This window comes from Oncorhynchus masou, chromosome 6, assembly GCF_036934945.1.
Source record: "Oncorhynchus masou masou isolate Uvic2021 chromosome 6, UVic_Omas_1.1, whole genome shotgun sequence".
NCBI lineage: Eukaryota > Metazoa > Chordata > Actinopteri > Salmoniformes > Salmonidae > Oncorhynchus > Oncorhynchus masou.
The window spans coordinates 63,651,837-63,675,560 of record NC_088217.1 but is presented as its reverse complement, the minus strand read 5'-3'; the positions used below and the strand labels follow the sequence as shown (position 1 = coordinate 63,675,560).

At 41.5% G+C, this 23,724-nt stretch overlaps 1 protein-coding gene across 4 annotated transcripts in view; it reads right to left on the bottom strand.

Annotated features, from left to right (window-relative positions):
- Positions 1 to 303: 303 nt before the first annotated feature.
- The window catches only part of LOC135542428 (N-chimaerin-like), a 33,034-nt gene continuing 9,613 nt past the window's right edge, over positions 304 to 23,724 (bottom strand). For all 4 annotated transcript variants that reach the window (XM_064969357.1, XM_064969356.1, XM_064969358.1 and 1 more), the window contains 8 exons: positions 21,675 to 21,963; positions 11,006 to 11,083; positions 9,921 to 10,005; positions 7,628 to 7,801; positions 7,351 to 7,428; positions 6,877 to 7,014; positions 6,656 to 6,761; positions 304 to 3,133 (listed from right to left, as the gene is read on the bottom strand). In XM_064969357.1, coding sequence (XP_064825429.1) covers positions 2,962 to 3,133; positions 6,656 to 6,761; positions 6,877 to 7,014; positions 7,351 to 7,428; positions 7,628 to 7,801; positions 9,921 to 10,005; positions 11,006 to 11,083; positions 21,675 to 21,963 — 1,120 coding nt within the window. In that variant the 3' untranslated portion in view covers positions 304 to 2,961. The remainder of the gene's footprint in view (positions 3,134 to 6,655; positions 6,762 to 6,876; positions 7,015 to 7,350; positions 7,429 to 7,627; positions 7,802 to 9,920; positions 10,006 to 11,005; positions 11,084 to 21,674; positions 21,964 to 23,724) is intronic.

Sequence of the window (23,724 nt, the reverse complement as noted above, 5' to 3'; positions counted from 1 at the left end):
TGTGCCTCGGCTAGAATAATTAATGATGACCTTTCACTTGCATTTCAAAGATGGTACAAAAACAAATAACTCATATTTTTTTCTTTGTATTATCTTTTACCAGATCTAATGTGTTAAATTCTCCAACATTAATTTCACATTTTCACAAACTTCAAAGTGTTTCCTTTCAAAGGGTATCAAGAATATGCACATCCTTGATTCAGGTCCTGAGCGACAGGGAGTTAGATTTGGGTGTCATTTTAGGTGAAAATTGGAAAAAAAGTGTGGATCTTTAAGAGATTTTTAAGGAACTTGACAACAAAACAATTTTCTTGTTATTCTGTTACTTTAACAGAACATTTCTTAAAATTTTACACATGGTTACATTTAAATTAAAACATAAGTAATGTTCTAGGAGCATTCTCAAACTGGTTCGACATTGGGAATATGAAGAACTGATAAATGTGCACCTTTTCTTGATGGTAGCAAAAGATCAATCACAGGGCAGAAAATAATGGACAAAGACTATGCACTTATGCTCAACTTTTGTGAAAAGTCAGATGGGGCCACAGTGTCTCCTGACCCCTCCTGTCTCAGCCTCCAGTATTTATGCTGCAGTAGTTTTTGTCAGGGGCTAGGGTCTGTTATATCTGGAGTACATCTCCTGTCTTATCCGGTGTCCTGTGTGAATTTAAGTATGCTCTCTCTAATTCTCTCTTTCGGAGGACCTGAGCCCTTGGACCATGCCTCAGGACTACCTGACATGATGACTCCTTGCTGTCCCCAGTCCACCTGGCCGTGCTGCTGCTCCAGTTTCAACTGTTCTGGCTGCGGCTATGGAACCCTGACCTGTTCACTGGACGTACTACCGGTCCCAGACCTGCTGTTTTTAACTCTAGAGACAGCAGGAGTGGTAGAGATCATCTTAATGATTGGCTATGAAAAGCCAACTGACATTTTACTCCTGAGGTGCTGACTTGCTGCACCCCCGACAACTACTGTGATTATTATTATTTGACCATGCTGGTCATTTATGAACATTTGAACATCTCCACCCGGCACAGTCAGAAGAGGACTGGCCACCCCTCATAGCCTGGTTCCTCTCTATGTTTCTTCCTAGGTTTTGGCCTTTCTAGTGAATTTTTCCTAGCCACCGTGCTGCTACACCTGCATTGCTTGCTGTTTAGGGTTTTAGGCTAGGTGTCTGTATAGCACTTTGAGATATCAGCTGATGTACGAAGGGCTATATAAATACACTTGATTTGATAGGCTATTTGACATAATTTAAGTAAATTGGAGGTGGTGTACCTGTGGATGTATTTCAAGGTCTACCTTCCAACTCAAGGCCTCTTTGCTTGACATCAGGGGAAAATCAAAATAAATCAGCCAAGACCTCAGAAAATAAGTCTGGTTCATCCTTGGGAGCAATTTCCAAACACCTGAAGGTACCACGTTCATCTCTGCAAACAATAGTACGTAAGTATAAACACCATGGGACCACGCAGCCATTATACCGCTCAGGAAGGAGACTTGTTCTATCTCTGAGAGATGAACGTACTTTGGTGCGAAAATTGCAAATCATTCCCAGAACAGCAGCAAAGGACCTTGTGAAGATGCTGGAGGAAACAGGTACAAAAGTATCTATATTCACAGTAAAACGAGTCCTATAATCGACATAACCTGAAAGGCCGATCAGCAAGGAATATGCCAACCGCCATAAAAAAGCCAGACTACAGTTTGTAACTGCACATGGGGACAAAGATTCCGCAAAATTGGGATACATGGCTGATCCTGCTTGCACAAACCCTATCTCAGACCTTGTCACAGGCTTAGCATACTTCATTTCCTGATAAAGGGCCATCCACTGTGGATGGGCATCCCATTGTAATAAAACTGGTTAGTTAGGTTAAAATTAAACCAGACCGACTCAACTTTGCATCCATTGAGCTATTTGGTACCATTTATACTTTTTAAAACTAGAAAAGTTTTGTGCCATAGTCTGACCAAGGAATACTTCAAACAACCAAAGCGGGTGGACAATGTTGATAGGACCGTTGAAAGGCACAATCACATACAATGACGCTGCAAGGTAAAAAAGTGGGAGGCTTGATCACTTGGGCACATTGGATACTCTGACAATAGGGGCAGTTAGTGCCAATAGTGTGGCACGCCATTATAATATAAATGAAGTGCAGATGTACATGGGACACACCGCTAATATCACATGTCACCCGTTATGGCATGTGAGTGCTAGGCTACTTTTAGAACACTGGCTGAAATTATATAAATATCCCATTGCATTTATTTTAAATGAACAACATACAATAAACAAGGTTTTTAACCGATAGTATTATATGTTACATCCAGGTACATTAGTGATTCACAGGAAGAATAAACCCATCATGAAACAAATGAGCCACATCTACAAGATCAGAGAGAGCAGTTAATGAGTGATTGTGACCCATAGAGAGAGGACTCATCATGGATATATCCCATTTTGGCATGGACATTGCCATTGAGGGCTTCCACCATGCCTCCGCAATTTCAAACTATTAAAAGTAGCCAACTGGATGGGGATTCCTATGGGTTGTAGCATCAATGGCACTGCCCATGCTGTCAAAGACACTATAATGTCAGAGATAAAGTTGAGTCCTCTCTCCCTTTGGTGTGGCCCAATATCTGAAAGCAAAAACACATACTAACTATCCAAAGGAATGTGTGTTCCATCAATTACCCCCGACACAAATGGGGGGGGGGGGGGACATGCAAAAGACAAGTCTAAGGTACGTGATTCAAACCCAACAGACATCTCTTCAGACAGGGCTCACTGGGAGTGGAAGAGAATGTACAATGGTGCATTATTATTCAAGTCTTAGTTTTACAAAGGGAAAATATTAAAAACATTGTCACTTCCTCCTTTCTAAATGATGAGTACATCGCTTATTCATGATTTAAGATTCCTTCATAGTTAATCATCGCCTTTCAGAACAGAATGTCTTCGTTCTTTATAAGCGTCTCCACCACCTGTCTCTGATAGCGGATGTCATTGAGCGCCGTCATCGCATCCAGGTCTGGGGCACGCATGAGGGTGGGCCCAAAAACAATGCCAAGGTTTTCTGCATTCATCAGGTTGTCTTTCTCATTTTGGATTACCCTTTAAAGAGGAACAGGAAATGGTCAGGGCAAGGAGAGAGAAACAGCAACAACAACAAAATAACCCCTTTGGGTGCCATTGACATGCTCATTCAGGTCCAAATTAGTTTTCTACCATAAAACCAATTATTGGCTATTGTTAACATATAATTCCAAGTAAAAAAATATGAACTCTACAATTAATAATAACTTAAAAACAGGCCCGTCTTGATTGCATAAGTATTTGTCCTCTAAGATTTTCCTTAAGTCACACAATAAGCTGCTTCACAAGTATTTACACATTTTAACACTAGAACCGCCATTGGCTGACGGGCATTTGATTTTGTAATTAAAACAAGGCAGAGGCTACGGATCCCACCCCCATGGATCCCTTTTCCCCAGAACTGAAGATCCGAATCACATCGTGCATGTGATTCTTTGGCAAGCGCTGCAGAGTTTTGGCCGCATGAGAAAAATGTGACCATTCGCACAATCATCTGAAAATCTCATAAGAAATGAGGTGATGTTATTTGTCTTACAGTATGTTATACTGTACTATCAATAATACTATCATTATGTGATCTCGTAGACATTGATTCAGCTTTGATCTAACTTTATTAAACAAGTATCATTCGCCCGGGTGGCATGTTCTCTGGGCAGCTCAACGAGTAGAGCAGAGACTGTGCAAAGTAGAGAACCCAGCACATGTGCAGACGCTTCGGAACTTTAGCCGTCGTGAAGAGGGGTGCAGAGAAGACAGAACTGCAGCCACTCCTTTAAAATAAATCTGCAACATCGTCCTCTTTCTCAGACTTTTAAGAATTTGTATTTTATAATCCTCTAAAAGACAAAACAAGATCGGTTTTAGGCTGTTTGCCTGTTTTTTGAAACCTAATTGCCAAGACAAACGTCATTGGTACCAACACCTGATGTGTCTTTCCTCACTTCATGATTGAATTTGAATTAACTGAATAATGATCATGACGATGGTGAAGAGGGTGAATGTTTTTCTTGCCATTGTAAATTCAAAGTGAATTGATGCACAGACTATCAGAGATGCATTATCATTTGGAACATCTCACTCTAGTTATTCATATGGAAAATTGTTATTTGAAATGTTATTTTTTATTGTATTATATTTCATTATATTATTATAAATACTATAACAGCAGAAATCAATTGACATGGCAGGAATCAACTATTCAACGTGAGATAAAGATGCTGTTAGATTCCACTGGAACAGAGTGGCAAAATGTGTGCATGCCAGGGACTCCGTAAGGAAAATGTGGCACCACAAGTTTGACCGGCAGCATTTTCATTTAAATTACATTTGAGAAATGTACCAGTCCCATACGTTTGGGGAAGCAAATTTTCACCATAAAAATGCACCTTTATAATATAAAATAACATTCATCACATTTGAAGACTGATGTAAGATCACATTACAAATAGTAGGCTATGACTCAATCACTGTTTGCAAAAAAAGAAAATACCAATCAATGCATGGCTGAGCGAGTATAGTGTAGAGGCCTGGACTATATAAGATACATTTCTTCTTTCTTTGCATGTGAAAAACACATTTCATGCAATTCTACTACACTTTATATGACTGGAGACAGTAGCAGAATCTTTTTTAATAAGACAAATTACAGGGTAGCCTACTCTGCTGAAACTGACGATTAATAAAAAACAACGTTGTCCATATAAATAGGCCTACGATAAGGGGACGCACAAATACGACGTCCATCTAAACTGGAGGAGGAAATTATTGTCCAAACTAACTAACTTAAGCTGTGCGCATATTCATATGGCCGATGATCTCCACTGCTGCCAATAAGGTATGCTATAGGACTACTGTTCTTTGCTCAATTAAGATGAACATTTTGATATCTAAAAGACAGATTAGTCTTTTCATTTTCTTCGCTTTACAGCAATAGCCATTTGCTTTCCAAATGGTGTTTTCCTGCGATTGAATTATTGTAATATGCCTGGCTGGGCCTCTACTTTTCAGTGACAGTCGCAAATCAACAATCTATTTGGTATTTGCAGCACTCGCTGCCTTTCCTTCCGACTGAAGCCAATGATCCTCTGTGGCCAAATCATGCTTCAGTAGTCTATTTTGAATTATTTTACTTATTTCTGTATCGACAGGAGTAGGCTAATTCGGCTATATAATTTTAGCAATTTACTTGGGGAAATCTACTATACCCGTAGTAGAAAAAAAGTTTAACTATTCTATTGGTCAGCTTGTTGCGAAATACATAGCCCAGACTCAATTGTGGGAGGATAGATACCACATTCATAAAATCAGTAGGCCTAGGTGACATTGATTGCTTTTAAAAAGAAAATGTATCTGATACAACAGATCAAGACCGTTTAGCTTAAAAACTGTTGATAAACTATTTCTTAACATTATTGGCGCAGCAATACGGACAAGGCAGTAGCTACGCACAAATTTGCATTTGGCTAATGGAAAATGAAAGAAAGTTGAAATAAAAATAGAATGAGAAATAAGCTACTAGTTTCAATGTCTATAAAATAATTGCCTCCTGATATGGTGAGATTTTGCCTTGGCTATGTTGAAACAAGGTAAAACATGCCTCATACTATGTAGTAAAATGCTCAGGTTTCAAACAATTAATTAGCTATAGTATATGTTTCAAAAAACGCATACTGCCTCCAGCTCATTGCAAAGTGGTGTGAGAATTACAAATATACATTTTTAATTGTAGCCAAAAAACTATTTTAAACATCCTAATGCCTGTCAAAGGTGCTTCCACCAAAAGGAAAAGGCATGCTATCGCACAAGGTTAGCAGCTGCATTTTGCGACAGATACAGGGTTTCCGGATACTCCCGTAAAGCCCAGCTCATTGGCTATCTAGCTAGCTTTGTTTGATCCCGATTGTGCTTATTTGACAAAGTTGTTCGAGTGAAGACCGCCCATGTCATTGGCGTGCCATGAAGGCGTCGCTCTCTGACCAAATTTGGTGTCCTATAGAATATACTACAACCCTAATGATATAGTGAAGTCTGGTTACGTTCTAGGATCTCAGAGGAATACATACGAATGTGATGACTGGTTGAAACAACATTTAGGGTTAGATTTTCACAGATTCTGTTCTTTGAAAATTGAACAAGCGGAAATACAAAATCCATCGTGTATGCTAAGATATGAAAAAGGATTTTATCTAACAAAACGACACTTCATGTTATCTCTGGTACCCTTTGGATGATAAATCAGAGCAACATTTCAGAATGTAAGTAAACATTTCACCTTCAGCGGTGAATTTATGAAACCTATCGCGGTGAAAAAAAAGTGTTTGGTTGTTAAGGGACTCAAACAATAGCATGATATTTTTTACTACTGTAACTTGACAGTGCAGTTATATTTACAAGAATTTGCGATCTTGACACAAGGCACTGCATGATTTGCAACGCCGATCCCTAAGTTTTAATAGACTGTAAATCTAATCATTGTCTCTACTCCATGACTAGGCACTGTACGCCTGTTTTACCATAATATACTACAATATCTGGTCTCACCTCTTTAAGTGGGCCATGAGATAACACAGTGATTCACAGTGTGCAGGTGGCAGCAGCTTCAGAGCTTCATGATGGGCCTCTAACCGCTTGTCTGGATCTGTAATCTCTAGAATCCGAAAAAAAATGGACACAGTCAGTGTCTGCAGGATAGGAACCATAACACACGCCCAATAAAAGTCCAAATACAAATATTCATTAAAGGGGCTAGGTTTAGGACTAACTTGCTGCCTCCATGAACCTTGGGTAGGCTTCATACGTGATAAGAGGAATAGGTAAATCCCTGAAGTACAGTTTCAGTGCGCCAGTGATTATATTGATGTCTTCATACACATTCACAGAAATGTCCGCCTTTTCGCCATCTATTGGGAGACAAGAGGGAGAAATTTTAAACTTATCTATAGACGGGGCAGTTAATTAAAAGATGCCACAACGGTTGCACGTATCCAAAAAGAGAACTTAGAATTCTATTGTTTTGTGGCTTTGCAGCCGGTCTAGAAATTATAAACTCAGTTGGCACTCGATTGGCCTCACTTGATAACTGCCATTACCAATTAAATCAGTTCTCGTCCAACCTAGTCCCCGCAATCTTGCAGCAATATCAACAATAGTCCTTGGCCTAAGTCCAATTGATACCCTCTGACTGCCCCACCCAGAAAGCAGAATGCGATACAGTGGCAAAGGAAAAAGGGCCCTGCCTCTGTCAAAAGCCAGCTTCACATCTTCAATCAGGTCACTGAAGCCTGAGATTCTGTACAGGCCCTCAGACTGAACACCTACAGTTAGAGAACGGGAGAGAAAGACAATGACAAATTAAACAGCTTTACATTTATCAAACTAACAACAGTGCAAATTCATACCTCTCCATTACTTGTCAGGAAATTTGAACATTGTTACTGGAGGATGTCTGAAACTATAACAACCCTATAGCAAAAAAAAAAAAACATCACAAGTGGGTCATTTTCTACCGCTCACCTCTAGACTCAATCTCTTGTATGCACATGTCCACCACCATGGGTCGCTTGGAATGGTGGGCTTTTACCAGGGTCGTAAGGTCACAACTGTATACTTTCTTGACATGCTTGAGGTCAGGCTTACAGTCGTTTGGCACCATTTTGGAACACTGTTTGTGGACATTCAAACCGCAATCTGGGCAGAAAAAGAGATTAGCAATAATACTGTATCATTTAATTGAACCTTTATTTAGGCAGGGTAGTCCTGCCTAAATAAAGTATCCTTATCACAATTTAAAATGGCAGGCAGCACTAAAAACGATTATTCTGTTACAATACATAAACGCATCCTCAATGTTATGCCAATCTGATTGCTTTTCCAATTGGAGATGATTTGTGTATGTTTTATGTAACCTTTATTTAGGCAGGGGGTCCAATTGAGACCAGCCTCGTTTGCAAGGGAGCCCTGTACTACAAGAGCAAAAAGCAATTACACATTAGTTAGACAATACTTCAAATCAATAAAAAAATACAACAGTAAGAACCCACTCTATCATGCACATCATTTCTTAAGGTCTGCAGTGGCGATCTCTGATCAATTTGCCCATAAAATGGCATTGAAAAATAGAGCAAATCAAATTGTATTAGTCACATGCGCCGAACACAACAAGCTTACTTACGAGCCCCTAACCAACAACGCAGTTTTAAAAAGTACGGATAAGAATAAGAAATAAAAGTCAGAAGTAATTAAAGAGCAGCAGTAAAATAACAATAGCGAGACTATATACAGGGGGGTAAAGGTACAGAGTCGATGTGCGAGGGCACCGGTACTAAAGTGACTATGCATAGATGATAACAGAGAGTAGCAGCAGTGTAAAAGAGGGGGAGATGGGCAAAGCAAATAGTCTGGGAAGCCATTTGATTAGATGTTCAGGAGTCTTATTGGGGGTAGAAGCTGTTTAGAAGCCTCTTGGACCTAGACTTGGCACTCCAGTACCGTTTGCCGTGCGGTAGCAGAGAGAACAGGGTGGCTGGAGTGACAATTTTTAGGGGCTTCCTCTGACACTGCCTGGTAGAGGTCCTGGATGGCAAGAAGCTTGGCCCCAGTGATGTACTGGGCCTCGGACAGATGCTGAGCGGTGATGTAACCGGGTCAGGATGCTTCGATAGTGCGGCTGTAGAACTTTGAGAATCTGGGGACCTATGCCAAATACTTTCAGTCTCCTGATGGGGGAAAAGGTGTTGTCGTGCACTCTTCACAACTGTCTTGGTGTGTTTGGACCATGATAGTGGTCCAAGGAACTTGAAACTCTCGACCCACTCCACTACAGCCCCGTCGATGTTCACGGGGCCTGTTCGGCCCGCCTTTTCCTGTAGTTCATGATCAGATCCTTGGTCTCGCTCACATTAAGGGAGAGGTTGTTGTCCTGGCACCACACGGCCAGGTCACTGACCTTATCCCTATAGGCGGTCTCTTCGTTGACAGTAATCAGGCCTACCACTGTTGTGTCGTCAACAAAATTAAATGGTGTTGGAGTCCTGTTTGGCCACGCAGTCGTGGGTGAACAGGGAGTACAGGAGGGGAATATGCACGCACCCAAGGGGCCCCTGTGTTGAGGATCAGCGTGGCAGATGTGTTGTTGCCTACCCTTATGTAAATGTCAGTTTTTGATTTAATACATTTGCAAACATTTCTAATAACTATTTTTGTCTTTGCCATTATGGGGTAAACAATTTAATCAATTTTAGAATAAGGCTGTAACGTAATAAAACGTAGAAAAAGTCAAGGGGTCTGAATATTTTCCAAAAGCACTGTAGGTTTTCAAATGTTTTCCCTAAAATAATGGTTAAATTAAAATAAATCTAATAACGGCAGTCAAGCATCCAAGCTAACTGGCTAACATCCAAGCTTATTGACTAGCTACTTTAAAGACAAAAATGAGAGAACAGCTCACTGTCTAATTTTACTCAACTTTGCTGAGCTGGTTAGTCTATTTTCATGTTATCAAGAGGGTTAGTGACTAACTTAAGGGCAACATTTCAATTCGGGTTTTTTTTAGCCAATATTTACTGGCACCTGTCATATCAACAGGCACAACTTGTTGTTCTTAAATTCATCAATTATTCTTTGCTCTGACACTCTCAAACCAGAGTGCTCTGAACTCAAGTAGATTACCAGATTGAATTTACGAACGCCCTGTAGACACTGGTATGGTGCTGTATATGACATCTCCTCGAAACCTGGTTCAAACTAGCTGTGTTAAAAGACAAAACACAAAGCAGAGACCACGGTTTGCTTCTCAACCTCCCTTTACCTGCACATTTAACTCCCTGAGCGATGAGGCCCCACATGAAGTTGGCACAATATTCACACCAGTGGGGTCCCCGGAAGGTGTGCACCTGCAGGGGCGAGGAAGAGAGGATGGAAAACATGGTCACTTTTTTTACTGGATGGAAGGATAGATGGACATACTAGTCTGGATCTCCACAGCCTGCGCACATAGAAGGAGCCAATTGGGAATTATCCCTGAGAGAGATAAGCAGCACTAGAAAGCAGACTGGCAGGCCTTAATGGGGGTTGGAGAGTGGCGGTGGTGGGAGTGTGTGTGTGTGTGTGTGTGTGTGTACCATGGTTGACAATGCCAGGATTATCACATATCTAAAAAGGGACTACATCAAACAAATGCCTAGTTCTGCCAGGTAATGGCTAGACCAATCAGAAATGCTCAACATGTTTCTGTGAAAAGCATGGTGGACTCAGACCCCTTGTTTTAGATTGTTATTTTGGGAATGGGAACGTGGAGGATAGGCATCTTGTGCAAATGACAAGACAAACAACAAAATGAGAAAACCTAAATGACTGGTGTTATAGCAGTCTTGTTATTAAAAAGAATCTCACAAAACTAAATGTATTATTTTCACATGTTCTAGTAAAATTATATCTGGCTGAGATTATTTTAGGACAAGATGGTTGCTATGTTTTGCTGGTAAGAGGTGTGGTTAGCAAGATGCAGCTGGAGGGTCCCTAAGCGTCTGGCTGGACAGAATGGGATTAAGTGCTGTGTTGTGTTCTGTCAGGTTCTGTCTCCCTCTCCCAGTTTATATGAGCTACCCACGACAGGTCCGGTAGCCAGTCAGACTACACTATCAATTGCTGAGGACTACTACAATCCGACCTCCTTCATGACTACTCAAAATGCTGCTCACTAGTCAGAAGCCGATCAGAATATAGATGTTTATCTTTTACAAACAGGCAATTCTCTCCCCCCTGTCATTCCAAAAATGTAAAATATGCCAATCAAACAACCTCAAATGTGATATAACAATCATAAAGGCAGTGAAAAAGAAAGAGCAGAAGAGGAAAAGTAAGAAGCGCTAAGCAGGCAGGTTCAGGTCTTACCTTGAAATTGTGGACTTTCTCATACTTGGTCGCGTGGTCGTTGTCCTTCAGGGTGGCTCGGCGGACCAGTGAGGTGAGCTGTGAATAGGCAAACAGTTTGAGAGGTTGCCAGAAGGTGGCAAGGGCTTCTGGGTCCCTGACCCCATCCTCACACCCAGGGCTGTGGCCATAATGTCCTTCTGCACCCCCATCCTTCTTAGCCTCGTGTACCAGAGACTTCTTCCCTGACTATGGGCAACTCCCTGGATGGTATGATGGGTGGGTAATAAAAGGGAAATTCCCCCAGTTCTCAGAACAGCTAATGTGATGCCTATGTGGAAGACTGACAAAGCTCACAGAGATCAACTCGGAGCAGCTCAGCGCAAGCCTGTACTCAGCACCGATGCTTGTATCATTAAAATCAACGCATCAGGTAAACCAAAACAACCCAACGAAAGCAGTAGGTAAAATCCACTAAGAATCCAAAGATCTGAAAGGGAAAAAAAGTAGTTAAGAGTATTCCTTTAAAATTACAGTGCCACAGAATTGTGTCCTTAATCCTGTGCTGATCAGGGTGTCTAAACGAGATTCCTCCTCAAAAGATCTGGCTTGACTGTGTGCATCGATGCAGATGAGGTGTGCTGCTAAGTTTATCCTCTCCATGTCGACACTGATACTGTCACTGGTGCACAGACAAAACCCAGAGTGAAGACAGCCATGGGGGGGGACGCAAGAGAGAGAGCGAGCGAGTGAAAGCAGGTGGAGCATTGGGTAGTCACTGCTGGATTTAAATGTCACATTGAGAATAAGCCAATCAGAGAAAAGAACAGGCTCGGCTTTATCAACAGTGCTATAGTATATTCCTATTACCCCACAGGCAGAGGAAGAGAGCTCAATCCTAAAATACAGCTCAATGTCACTGTAGCTCCAGGGTGAGAGACTAGCTTTCAGATTAATGCTCATAAAAACACATCTACCACATACAGAAGAAAATAAAAAATCATTACAATTCCCAAAATGTTAGGATATGGTGCAATTGATTTGACTTTCAGACAACTTAGTCCTACATGGTTGTAACTTCCATAGTAAAAACAAAAATCTATATAGGATCTGCATGTTTTCAAAACAGCCATTTACAAAAATTATAGTACACATTACTTGTTAAATACGGTGCATTCAGAAAGTATTCCGACCCCTTGACTTTTTCCACATTTTGTTTCCACATTTTGTTACGTTACAACCGTATTATAAAATTGATTCAAGCACCGATTACAGCCTCAAGTCTTCTTGGGTGTGACGTTACAAGCGTGGCACACCTGAATTTGTGGAGTTACTCTCATTCTTCTCTGCAGAGCATCTCAAGCTCTGTCAGGTTGGATGGGGAGCGTCGCTGCACAGCTATTTTCAGGTCTCTCCAGAGATCTTTGATCAAGTCCAGGCTCTGGGTAGGCCACTCAAGGACATTCAGAGACTTGTCCCGAAGCCACTCATGTGCTGTCTTGGCTGGGTGCTAAGCGTCGTTGACTTGTTGGAAGGTGAACCTTTGCCCCAGTTGGAGGCCCTGAGCACTCTTCATAAAGGATCTCTGTATTCCCCTCCGTTCATCTTTCCCTCGATCCTGACTCGTCTCCCAGTACCTGCCGCTGAAAAACATCCCAGCTGCATGATGCTGCCGCCACCATGCTTCACCGTAGGCACCAGCCTGGTTTCCTCCAGATGTGATGCTTGGCATTCGGGCCAAAGAATTCAATCTTGGTTTCATCCTTTAGGTGCCTTTTGGCAAACTCCAAGGGGGCTGTTATGTGCCTTTTACTGAGGTGGTTGTCCTTCTGGAAGGTTATCCCATCTCTACAGAGGCCCTTCTCCCCTGGTTGCTTAGTTTGGCCAGCCAGCCAGCTCTAGGAAGAATCTTGGTGGTTCCAAACTTCTTAAATTCAAGAATAATGGAGGCCACTGTGTTTTTGGGGACCTTCAATGCTGCAGACACTTTTTGGTACCCTTCACCAGATCTGTGCCTTGACACAATCCTTTCTCTGAGCTCGACGGAGAGTTCCTTCGAACTCATGGCTTGGTTTTTGCTCTGACATGCACGGTCAACTGTGGGACCTTATTTAGACAGAAGTGTGCCTTTCCAAATCATGTCCAATCAATAGAATTTACCACAGGCGGACTCTAATCAAGCTGTAGAAACATCAAGGATGATGAATCGAAACAAGATGCACCTGAGCTCAATTTTGAGTCTCATAGCAAAGGGTCTGAATAGTTATGTAACTAAGGTATTTTGTTTTTTTATTTGTAATACATTTGCAAAATGCTGTAACGTAACAAAATGTGTAAAAATCAAGGGGTCTGAATACTTTCCGAATGCACTGTAAGCTGGAAGAGTGCATGATTGTGGATAGATCCAAGTAGCAGAAAGTGGGGAACAGATCATGATTGTAGAAGCTGGTCTCTGACTGCAGCTCAGGACTGTTAACAATATGTACAGAACATAAAGGGATAGATAACAGCAGCCATTGGACTTAAAATCAGGCCCAGACTTGCCTGAGGTTCACAGAGGCTCTGAGAAATGGAAAGATTTCTCCCTCTCCCACTCACCTTTTATCCTTACTTCTAAATTTGCCCGATTGCATCTTACCCTCACACTCTCTGCATCTCCCTCTCACCACCACCATCTTGAACCCTCTGTGTGTGTAGCACTCCTTTGGTGGTGAGGTCCAAAAGTATTTGGACAGTGACATTTGTTGTTGTTTTGGCTCTCTACTCCAGTACTTAGGATTTAAAATTATACAATGACTATGAGGTTAATAAGGTGAAGGAATTTTCATCCATAGAAATGACATAGAAATATAAATTACAGCACTTTTGGTACATAGCCCATTTTAGGAAACCAAAAGTATTTGGACAAATTCACTTCTTTGAGTAGTCGAAAGCTTCGTATTTGGTCCCATAATTCCTAGCATGCAATGACAATAACAACAAGCTTGTGACATGACAAACTTCTTGGACGCATTTGCAGTTTGTTTTAGTTTTTCGGATTATTTTGTGCCCAAGAGAAATTAATGGTAAATTATGTACTGTGTCATTTGAGTCACTTTTCTTGTAAATAAGAATAGATTATGTTTCTGAACACTTATGCATTAATGTGGATGCTACCATGATTACGGATAACCCTGAATGAATTGTGAAAAATGACGATTGAGAAGGTTTGAGGCATAAATATCATACCCCCAAAACATGCCATTACCAACAACAGGAGAGGTTTGCATTTTTTGGGGGGGGGGAATGATATTTATGCCTCCAACTTGCTAACTCATCAATAGTCAAGATTCACTCAGGATTATCTGTAATCATGGTAGCATCTATATTAACGCAGAAGTGTTCAGAAACATTCTTTCCTCATTTACAATAAAAGTGACTCCAAAATGACAATACATTATTTAGCATTAATTTCTATTGGGCACAAAACCTAAAATAAGCCCCCCAAAAAACTGAAAATGCATCCAACAAGAGTCACAAGATTGATTGTGTGCTAGGAATATGGGACAAAATAGTGAACTTTTGAATACTTTAATACACAAGTGAATTTGTCCAAATACTTTTGGTTCCCTAAAATGGGGGAGGTGGGGAGGGGGCACATACTTAAAGTGGATGAAAATACCATCAAATTCAAGTTGAGTGTATTGACTTTAACCAGTCATTGTATAATTTTAAAAAATCCAAAGTGCTGGAGTACAGAGCCAAAATCACCAAATACGTTGACCTCACTCTACAGAAAGCACTAACAATCATGTTTAGACGGTCTTCCCTGAAGGGAAAATGCAGAAAGAATGTGGAGTGATCTTGATAGTGTCCTCTGTATACATAGCCTGTTAAAGCTACCATGGGACAGACAGAAAAATACTGCCAAGATTGATCGTGTATCAGAAAAGAGGCCACTAAGTACACACCATAGCAACTCAAGGAGTGAGTTGTTATTATTCTCAATAAAATCACCTTTAATTCAGGCCTCCCGAGTGGCGCAGCGGTCTAAGGCGCTGCATCGCAGTGCTAGAGGCTTGACTACAGACCCGGGTTCATGCTGTGGCCGGCAGTCCGATAGGACTGCGCATAATTGGCCCAGCATCGTCCGGTGGGGCTTTAATTGGCTCATCGTGCTCTAGCAACTCCTTGGTGCAGCTGGCTGGCGGGTCATGTTTCGGAGGACGCATGACTCCACCTTATCAGTCTGTATTGAGGGGTTGCCGGGTTGATTATGTCCATGCTCTTCAAAAAGAACCTGCATTAGGATGATTATAGGCATTTAATTACATAGAGAGAAGAGTGGGAGGAGGGAGAAGAAGGCTGAGGGAGGTCAGCGAGTGAATGACCATTAGATAACTTCAGTGGTGTAAAACAAAAAAAGTATTGCATACATCCATTTGAGGCTGAATCATGAGATGAGGCATCTATATGCAGACCACGACTGTCCAACAGTAGGCATTTAGCCTACTGACATTATTTTATAGTATTTTATCGTAAGAAGAATATAATTGAACTTAGCTGAATAAAATAGAAAGGATATTTCCCCCATTCTGGAGCGAGAGTGCGCATATGAACATTTGAAACTGGTCCTATACCCTAGGTTAGTTATTTGGCAACTTTAGTTGTGAATGATACAAATATTAGAAAAACAAAAGAATATGGACACCTGCTCATCAAATATCTCATTCCAAAATCATGGGCATATGAATTTGGTCAAATGGACCAAGGAGTGGGCCTGTCAGCACGTAAGTAAAAAAGAAAATTGTGCCATCTAGTTTGCTTAATATAGGAATTTGATGTGATGTGTAAGTGCACGTGAGTTTGAGGTGTGTGAGATTACTAGCTGACTGCTGACGATGACTGTTCAACCGTCTGAAGGTCAAGTAATAGAAGCAGTTTTTTAGTCTCGGTTTTAATGCACCTGTACTGTCTCCATCTGTCTGACAATTGACGAGTGAGAAGTCTGTGGCTCCCCTGGCTGAGGCCCTTGATGATCCTCTTGGTCTTCCTTTGACACCGGGTGCTGTAGTCCTGGAGGGCAGGCAGCATGGCCCCGGTGATGCATAGGACTGTCCACACCTACCCTTTGGACAGTCATGCAGTTGAGGGCGGAGCAGTTGCCGGACAAGGCGGTGATGCAGCCTGACATAATGCTCTCAATGCTACCTCTCCAGAAGTTTGTTAGGGTCTTGGGGGCCCATGCAGATTTTCTTCAGCTACCTGAGGTTTTAGAAGTGCTGTTGCACCTTCACCACAATGTTGGTGTGGCGAGACAATTTCAGGTCCTCTATGATGTGCACGCCAATTAACTAGAAGCTTTTGAACCTATCCACTGTGGCTCCATCGTCTCCTGTATTCCACAATAAGCTCCTTTGTTTTGTTGAGGGAGAGGTTATTTTCCAAGCACCACTCCACCAGGGCTCTAACTTCCTCCCTGTAAGCTGTCTCGTGGTTGTTGGTAATCAGGCCTACCACTGTCAAGTCGTCAAAACTTGATGATCGAGTTGCCACACAGTCAGGGGTGAAAACAGGAGTACAGGAGGGGGCTGAGCACACACCCCTGGGGTGGGGGGGAATTTATATTTAATATACATCCCTAATTAAGCTGGTGTACTCTTCATGGGGTCCAGAAAATTTTAATTCAGTTAGGGCACAAAAAGGGTGTTAACTGGTCTGGAAGTGAGGCATCAGTGTCCGCAACGTGGCTGGTTTTCCCTTTACAAATCGGTGATGGTTTTAAGTCCCTGCCACATGAGTCTCATGTCAGAGCAGTTGAACTGCAACTTCACTTAGTCCATGTAACGTCTTTCTGCCTCTGTCTATATTCACCTCTGTTTCCCGTCCCTTTACCGTGGTTAAATGCGGTGGTTCACACTTACAGTTTTGTGCGAATGCTGCCATCTATCCACCGTTTAGTTTGCGTATGTCCTAATGTCGTTAAATGTATTTTGTGAAAGTCATGGAGTACAGAAGGGGGTTGAGTACACAAACACACCTCGGAATATGCTGTTTCCATTTTGTCGACACCCATGCTTATATCCCACCTGCTTTAGAAGTTCAGGACAAGAAAGTGTGGGCTATCGAATTAATAACACTCAAATGTAAAATCATTAAAACTAAATATGGATTTATATCAACCAAATTGAGGTGTAGGGCTGAATAATTTTGCACACACAATTTTTCAGTTTTTGATTTGTTAAAGTTTGAAATATCCAATAAATGTCGTTCCACTTCATGATTGTGTCCCACTTGTTGTTGATTCTTCACAAAAAAATACAGTTTTATATCTTTATGTTTGAAGCCTGAAATGTGGCAAAAAGTCGCAAAGTTCAAGGGGGCCGAATACTTTCGCAAGGCACTGAATATCCACATAATTTTCCTTGATGAAGTCATCCATTTTGTGAAGTGCACCACTCCCTCCTGCAGCAAAGTACCCCCACAACATGATGCTGCCACTACCATGCTTCACGGTTAGGATGGTGTTCTTCGGCTTGCAAGCTCCCCCTTTTTCCTTCAAACATACAGTGCCTTGCGAAAGTATTTGGCCCCCTTAAGTTAATACTTTGTAGCGCCACCTTTTGCTGCGATTACAGCTGTAAGTCGCTTGGGGTATGTCTCTATCAGTTTTGCACATCGAGAGACTGAAATTTTTTCCCATTCCTCCTTGCAAAACAGCTCGAGCTCAGTGAGGTTAGATGGAGAGCATTTGTGAACAGCAGTTTTCAGTTCTTTCCACAGATTCTCGATTGGATTCAGGCCTGGACTTTGACTTGGCCATTCTAACACCTGGATATGTTTATTTTTGAACCATTCCATTGTAGATTTTGCTTTATGTTTTGGATCATTGTCTTGTTGGAAGACAAATCTACGTCCCAGTCTCAGGTCTTTTGCAGACTCCATCAGGTTTTCTTCCAGAATGGTTCTGTATTTGGCTCCATCCATCTTCCCATCAATTTTAACCATCTTCCCTGTCCCTGCTGAAGAAAAGCAGGCCCAAACCATGATGCTGCCACCACCATGTTTGACAGTGGGTATGGTGTGTTCAGGGTGATGAGCTGTGTTGCTTTTACGCCAAACATAACGTTTTGCGTTGTTGCCAAAAAGTTCAATTTTGGTTTCATCTGACCAGAGCACCTTCTTCCACATGTTTGGTGTGTCTTCCAGGTGGCTTGTGGCAAACTTTAAACGACACTTTTTATGGATATCTTTAAGAAATGGCTTTCTTCTTGCCACTCTTCCATAAAGGCCAGATTTGTGCAATATACGACTGATTGTTGTCCTATGGACAGAGTCTCCCACCTCAGCTGTAGATCTCTGCAGTTCATCCAGAGTGATCATGGGCCTCTTGGCTGCATCTCTGATCAGTCTTCTCCTTGTATGAGCTGAAAGTTTAGAGGGACAGCCAGGTCTTGGTAGATTTGCAGTGGTCTGATACTCCTTCCATTTCAATATTATGGCGTGCACAGTGCTCCTTGGGATGTTTAAAGCTTGGGAAATCTTTTTGTATCCAAATCCGGCTTTAAACTTCTTCAAAACAGTATCTCGGACCTGCCTGGTGTGTTCCTTGTTCTTCATGATGCTCTCTGCGCTTTTAACGGACCTCTGAGACTGTCACAGTGCAGGTGCATTTATACAGAGACTTGATTACACACAGGTGGATTGTATTTATCATCATTAGTCATTTAGGTCAACATTGGATCATTCAGAGATCTTCACTGAACTTCTGGAGAGAGTTTGCTGCACTGAAAGTAAAGGGGCTGAATAATTTTGCAAGCCCAATTTTTCAGTTTTTGATTTGTTAAAAAAGTTTGAAATATCCAATAAATGTCGTTCCACTTCATGATTGTGTCCCACTTGTTGTTGATTCTTCAAAAAAATACAGTTTTATATCTCTTTATGTTTGAAGCCTGAAATGTGGCAAAAGGTCGCAAAGTTCAAGGGGGCCGAATACTTTCGCAAGGCACTGTAACAATGGTCATTATGGCCAAACAGTTCTATTTTTGTTTCATCAGACCAGAGGACATTTCTCCAAAAAGTATGATCTTTGTCCCCATGTGCAGTTGCAAACTGTAGACTGGCTTTTTTATGGCGGTTTTGGAGCAGTGGCTTCTTCCTTGCTAAGCGGCCTTTCAGGTTATGTTGATATAGGACTCGTTTTACTGTGGAAATAGATACTTTTGTACCCGTTTCCTCCAGCATCTTCACAAGGGCCATGGCTGTTGTTATGGGATTGATTTGCACTTTCCGCACCAAAGTAAATTCATCTCCTTCCTGAGCCGTATGGCGCCTGTGTGGTCCCATGGAGTTTGCATACTATTGTTTGTACAGATGAATGTGGTACCTTCAGGCATTTGGAAATTGTTTCCAAGGATGAACCAGACTTGTGGAGGTCTACAATAATTTGTCTGAGGTCTTGGCTGATTTCTTTTGATTTTCCCATGATGTCAAGCAAAGAGGCACGGAGTTTGAAGGTAGGGCTTGAAATACATCCACTGGTACACCTCCAATTGACTCAAATGAGGTCAATTAGCATTCGCATAGCCATTGAAGAGGAGTGGAATAACATTCCACAGGTCACAGTCAACAGCCTGATCAACTCTTTGTGAAGGAGATGTCTCATGCAGCGCAACACAAGTGGTGGTCACACCAGATACTGACTGGTTCTGATCCACGCCCCTACCTTTTTTTTAAAGACATCTGTGATATCCATGGATTAGGGACTAATTTATTTGAATTATTTCCTTATATGAACTGTAAAATTGAAATTATTGCATTTATATTTTTGTTCAGTATAATTGCCCCCTTACACTCAACTGATTGTGCCACCTATAGCAACAATGACTAACCAAATCCTTCCTGTAGTAGATGATCAGTCTCTCACATCGCTTTGGAGGAATTTTGGCCAACTCCTGCATCCAGGACTGCTTTAACTCAGCGACATTTGTGGGTTTTCAATGATGAACTGCTCGTTTCAAGTCCTGCCACAATATCGCAATTGGGATTAGATATCCACTTTGGCTAGGCCATTCCAAAACTTAAAATGTGTTACTTTTAACCATTTTCATGTAGACTTGATTGTATGTTTTGGATCATTGCCTTGCTGCATGACCCAGCTGTGCTTGGGTCGTCCAAGTGCTGAGGCAAGTCGTCCAAGTGCTGAGGCAGCAAAGCAACCCCAAACTGTCACACTACCACAACCATGCTTGACCGTTTGTATAAGATTCTTACTGTGGAATGCAGTGTTGGTTTGCACCAGGGATAAATAGGGCCCATTTCACCTTCTTCCAAGATTTTTGATGATCATCCAGGTGCTTTTTTTAGCAAAATGTAGTCAACTTTTTGGACGAGAATTGCATTTATATTTTTGTTCAGTTTTTGTGTACATGCAGTGCATTCGGAAAGTATTCAGACCCCTTGACTTTTTCCACATCTCGTTACATTAGCCTTATTCTAAAATTGATTAGTTGTTTTTTCCTCAATCTACACACAATAACCCACAATGACAAAGCAAAAAAAGGTTAACATTTTTGCTAATTTATTTTAAAAACTCCAACGGAGTTTTGAGAGTCCTTTAGGTGCCTTTTGGCAAACTCCAAGTGGCGGTCATGTGCCTTTTACTAAGGAGTGGCTTCTGTCTGGGCACTACCATAAAGGACTGACTGGTGGAGTGCTGCAGAGATGGTTGTCATTCTGAAAGGTTCCATCTCCATAGAAGAATTCTGGAGCACAGTCAGAGTGACCATCTGGTTCTTGGTCACCTGACCAAGGCCCTTCTCCCCCAATTGCTCCGTTTGGCCAGCTCTAGGAAGTGTCTTAATGGTTCCAAACTTCCTCCATTTAAGCATAAAGGAGTCCAGTGTGTTCTTAGGGACCTTCAATGTTGAAGACATTTTTTAAATCTCTTCCCCAGATCTGTGCCTCGACACAATCCTGTCTTGGTGCCCTACGGAGAATTACTTCGACCTCATGGCTTGGTTTTTGCTCTGACATGCACGGTCAAATGTGGGACCTTATTTAGACCGGAGTGAGCCTTTCCAAATAATGTAACCAGTTGAATGTATCGACAGGTGGACTCCAAGTTGTAGAAACATCAAGGATGATGAATGGAAACAGGATGCACCTGAACTCAATTTCGAGTCTCATAGCAAAGTGTCTGAATACTTATGTAAAAAGGTATGCTTTTTAAAATATTAACACATTTGCAAATAAATAAATAAAAACTTGTTTTTACATTTTCATATTGTGGTATTGTGTGTAGATTGATGAGGGAAAAATGATTTAATCAATTTTAGAATAAGGCTGTAAAGTAACAAAATGTGGAAAAAAATCAAAAGGTCTGAATACTCTCAGAACGCACTGTACACACCCACACGCCAGCAAATCCAGGTTCCATGAATCACAAAACTCAGTTCAATAATATGAAGTGTTAAAAACGGATCTCAGGATGCATCTAAAAAAATTCTGGCTATCTTCTTTTGGTGAGCAACAAGAGCAGTGCTACCAACTTTCTGCACATTAGAATAGTAGAGCTGGAATTTCTTGACATGGAAAACATTCACTTCTGCCTGGTTTTCACATTGCATTGATTTCAGCATCTGCTCCATTTGTTTCCTTTTCCAGTACAGTAAAAGGCTGACATTTTTAGGACAGTGAGAGTGTTCCTTACCCCTTTCTCCTCATCACCCAGCTCTCCCTGTGGCGCAGGCCCATCAGGAACCTCCTGGCACACAGGCAAGTGTTTCTTCAGCGTGGGCTCCTTGTTGAGTGTTGTGTAGCCAATGTGCTCATAGATTGGGTTGATGGTCATCTTAGCGATGTACTCTGCTGCCTTGGTCTCGATGTAGAGCGTGATCAGCCCATCTGTCACAAGGTCGTGGATGGACTCAAAGCGCTTCTCCCCAACAAAGTGTTTCCCATCACGGTAGAGGCGGAAGTTCCTGGTTTGATTTCCAAAGCTGGGTTCAGGATATAGGGTGGAAAGAGGAAAAGGGAAGGGGGAGGAAAATCAGTGAGAATCAGTTTCTATGGGTAGGAGAGTGTTTTTACATCGCCTCAAGTGGGAAGCATAAGGAGGAGGCCATACAGCTGGGGGGGGGGGGGGGGGGAATCCTAGGATGAAGGGCCGACCTTAAAAGCATTAAAAAAATATTTTTAAAAAAATTGCCTGCCTCTCCTTCCTCGTACCCTGGATCAGTGGAAAACCAAATTAAATAATTTTCAGCAAAAATACTAAAAAAGGTTTTTATTTCCAGTAATGACTGCTAGATCAAATAATTTATTCCCTGCACATAGTGGTTATAAATAATGGTGACCTTTATTAGAGCTGATCAATACATTAAGTGTATAGTGAAAGCTAACAAAATTCCTCATCTCACAGGAAAAAGGCCTCTCAGATGTGCATGCTGAAAGCGCCAACCATTACACTGTACGGACAGCAAATCCAATCACTGTGCACAACATGAGAGAACAATGCAAGTAATTCTTCATCATTGGGTTGATGCAAGAGACCAATATTTCAACCTCATCTGTCAATGAGAAATAAAGGGAGATAGTTGGCGAAGAGAAAAAAGTGTTCCTGTGTGAAAAGAAAAACAAACCAGCACAAATAACTCAGGAGACATCCTAAACTAACTAGCTAAGAATCCTTACACCAATACTAACCAGATGCAAAGTTCATTATATTTATGGAAAGCAATTATAGCGAAGAATCAGCAGAGGTGAGACACTGAAGCAGAGAGAAAAGAAAGACTTCTGTTTTTTTCTCTCAGATATACAGGAGGAAGAAATGCAGTTTATTTGCATTTCAAAACCTCATTGCTTGTTTGGAAAACAATGAATTTTCACATGAGAATTTCAAACCCTGGCCTAGTTTTAAAAACTAAAAATCAGAGCCAAAAACATTCATCACCTCTGCCGATCTGCTTTAACGAGACAGAAAGGGTTTGAGGGAAGCCTCAGACTGGGGGATTATGAAAAAAAGAAACACTTGGCAGCCCTCTCACTGGCTTCAAGGACAGAGCCCAGACCTGGGAATACACTGTGCATTAGATTTACCACGCTAACGACATCTGCGACAGAGGAAGGTATACTCCTCTGTCGCAGAGGCAAACACATAAGCGAAGCAATGCACAGAGTGGCAGATTGAAAATAGAAGCACAACTTGGCTGACCTCAATAAATACAAGAAATCAACATTTTCATCACAGCAGCTTCAAGGAAAATGATCTGGATAAATAATTACATTTAGTCAGACCCCAGTGCATAGGCAATAAAGCACTTGACAGCTGAGAGAAGCTGATCAATGCTGCTCATACAACCTATGTTCCCCCAATGGAATTACATTTGAACTTTCAAGATAAAGAACACACACTCCCCTACATCATTCAATGTTTATTTTCCTGGTGATTCATATCATCAGTGTAGGACAGAAACGGACTCTTCCTTCCTAATGTTCTTAATGACCAAAGTAAGAATATGACGTTAATGTGTGCGAGCTCTTTAAAGCCATCTATGGAGTTTGATGTAGTTTTAGTTTGCTGTTTATGGGTTGTAACAGACACATAAAGCTCTCCCTCGCCCTCCATTTGGAAAATCTGACCATCATTCTTTCCTCCTGAGTCCTGCTTACAAGCAAAAACTGAAGCAGGAAGTACCAGTGACTCGCTCAATACGCTACATTACTGTTTTGCAAGCACAGAAAGGAATATGTTTCAGGAT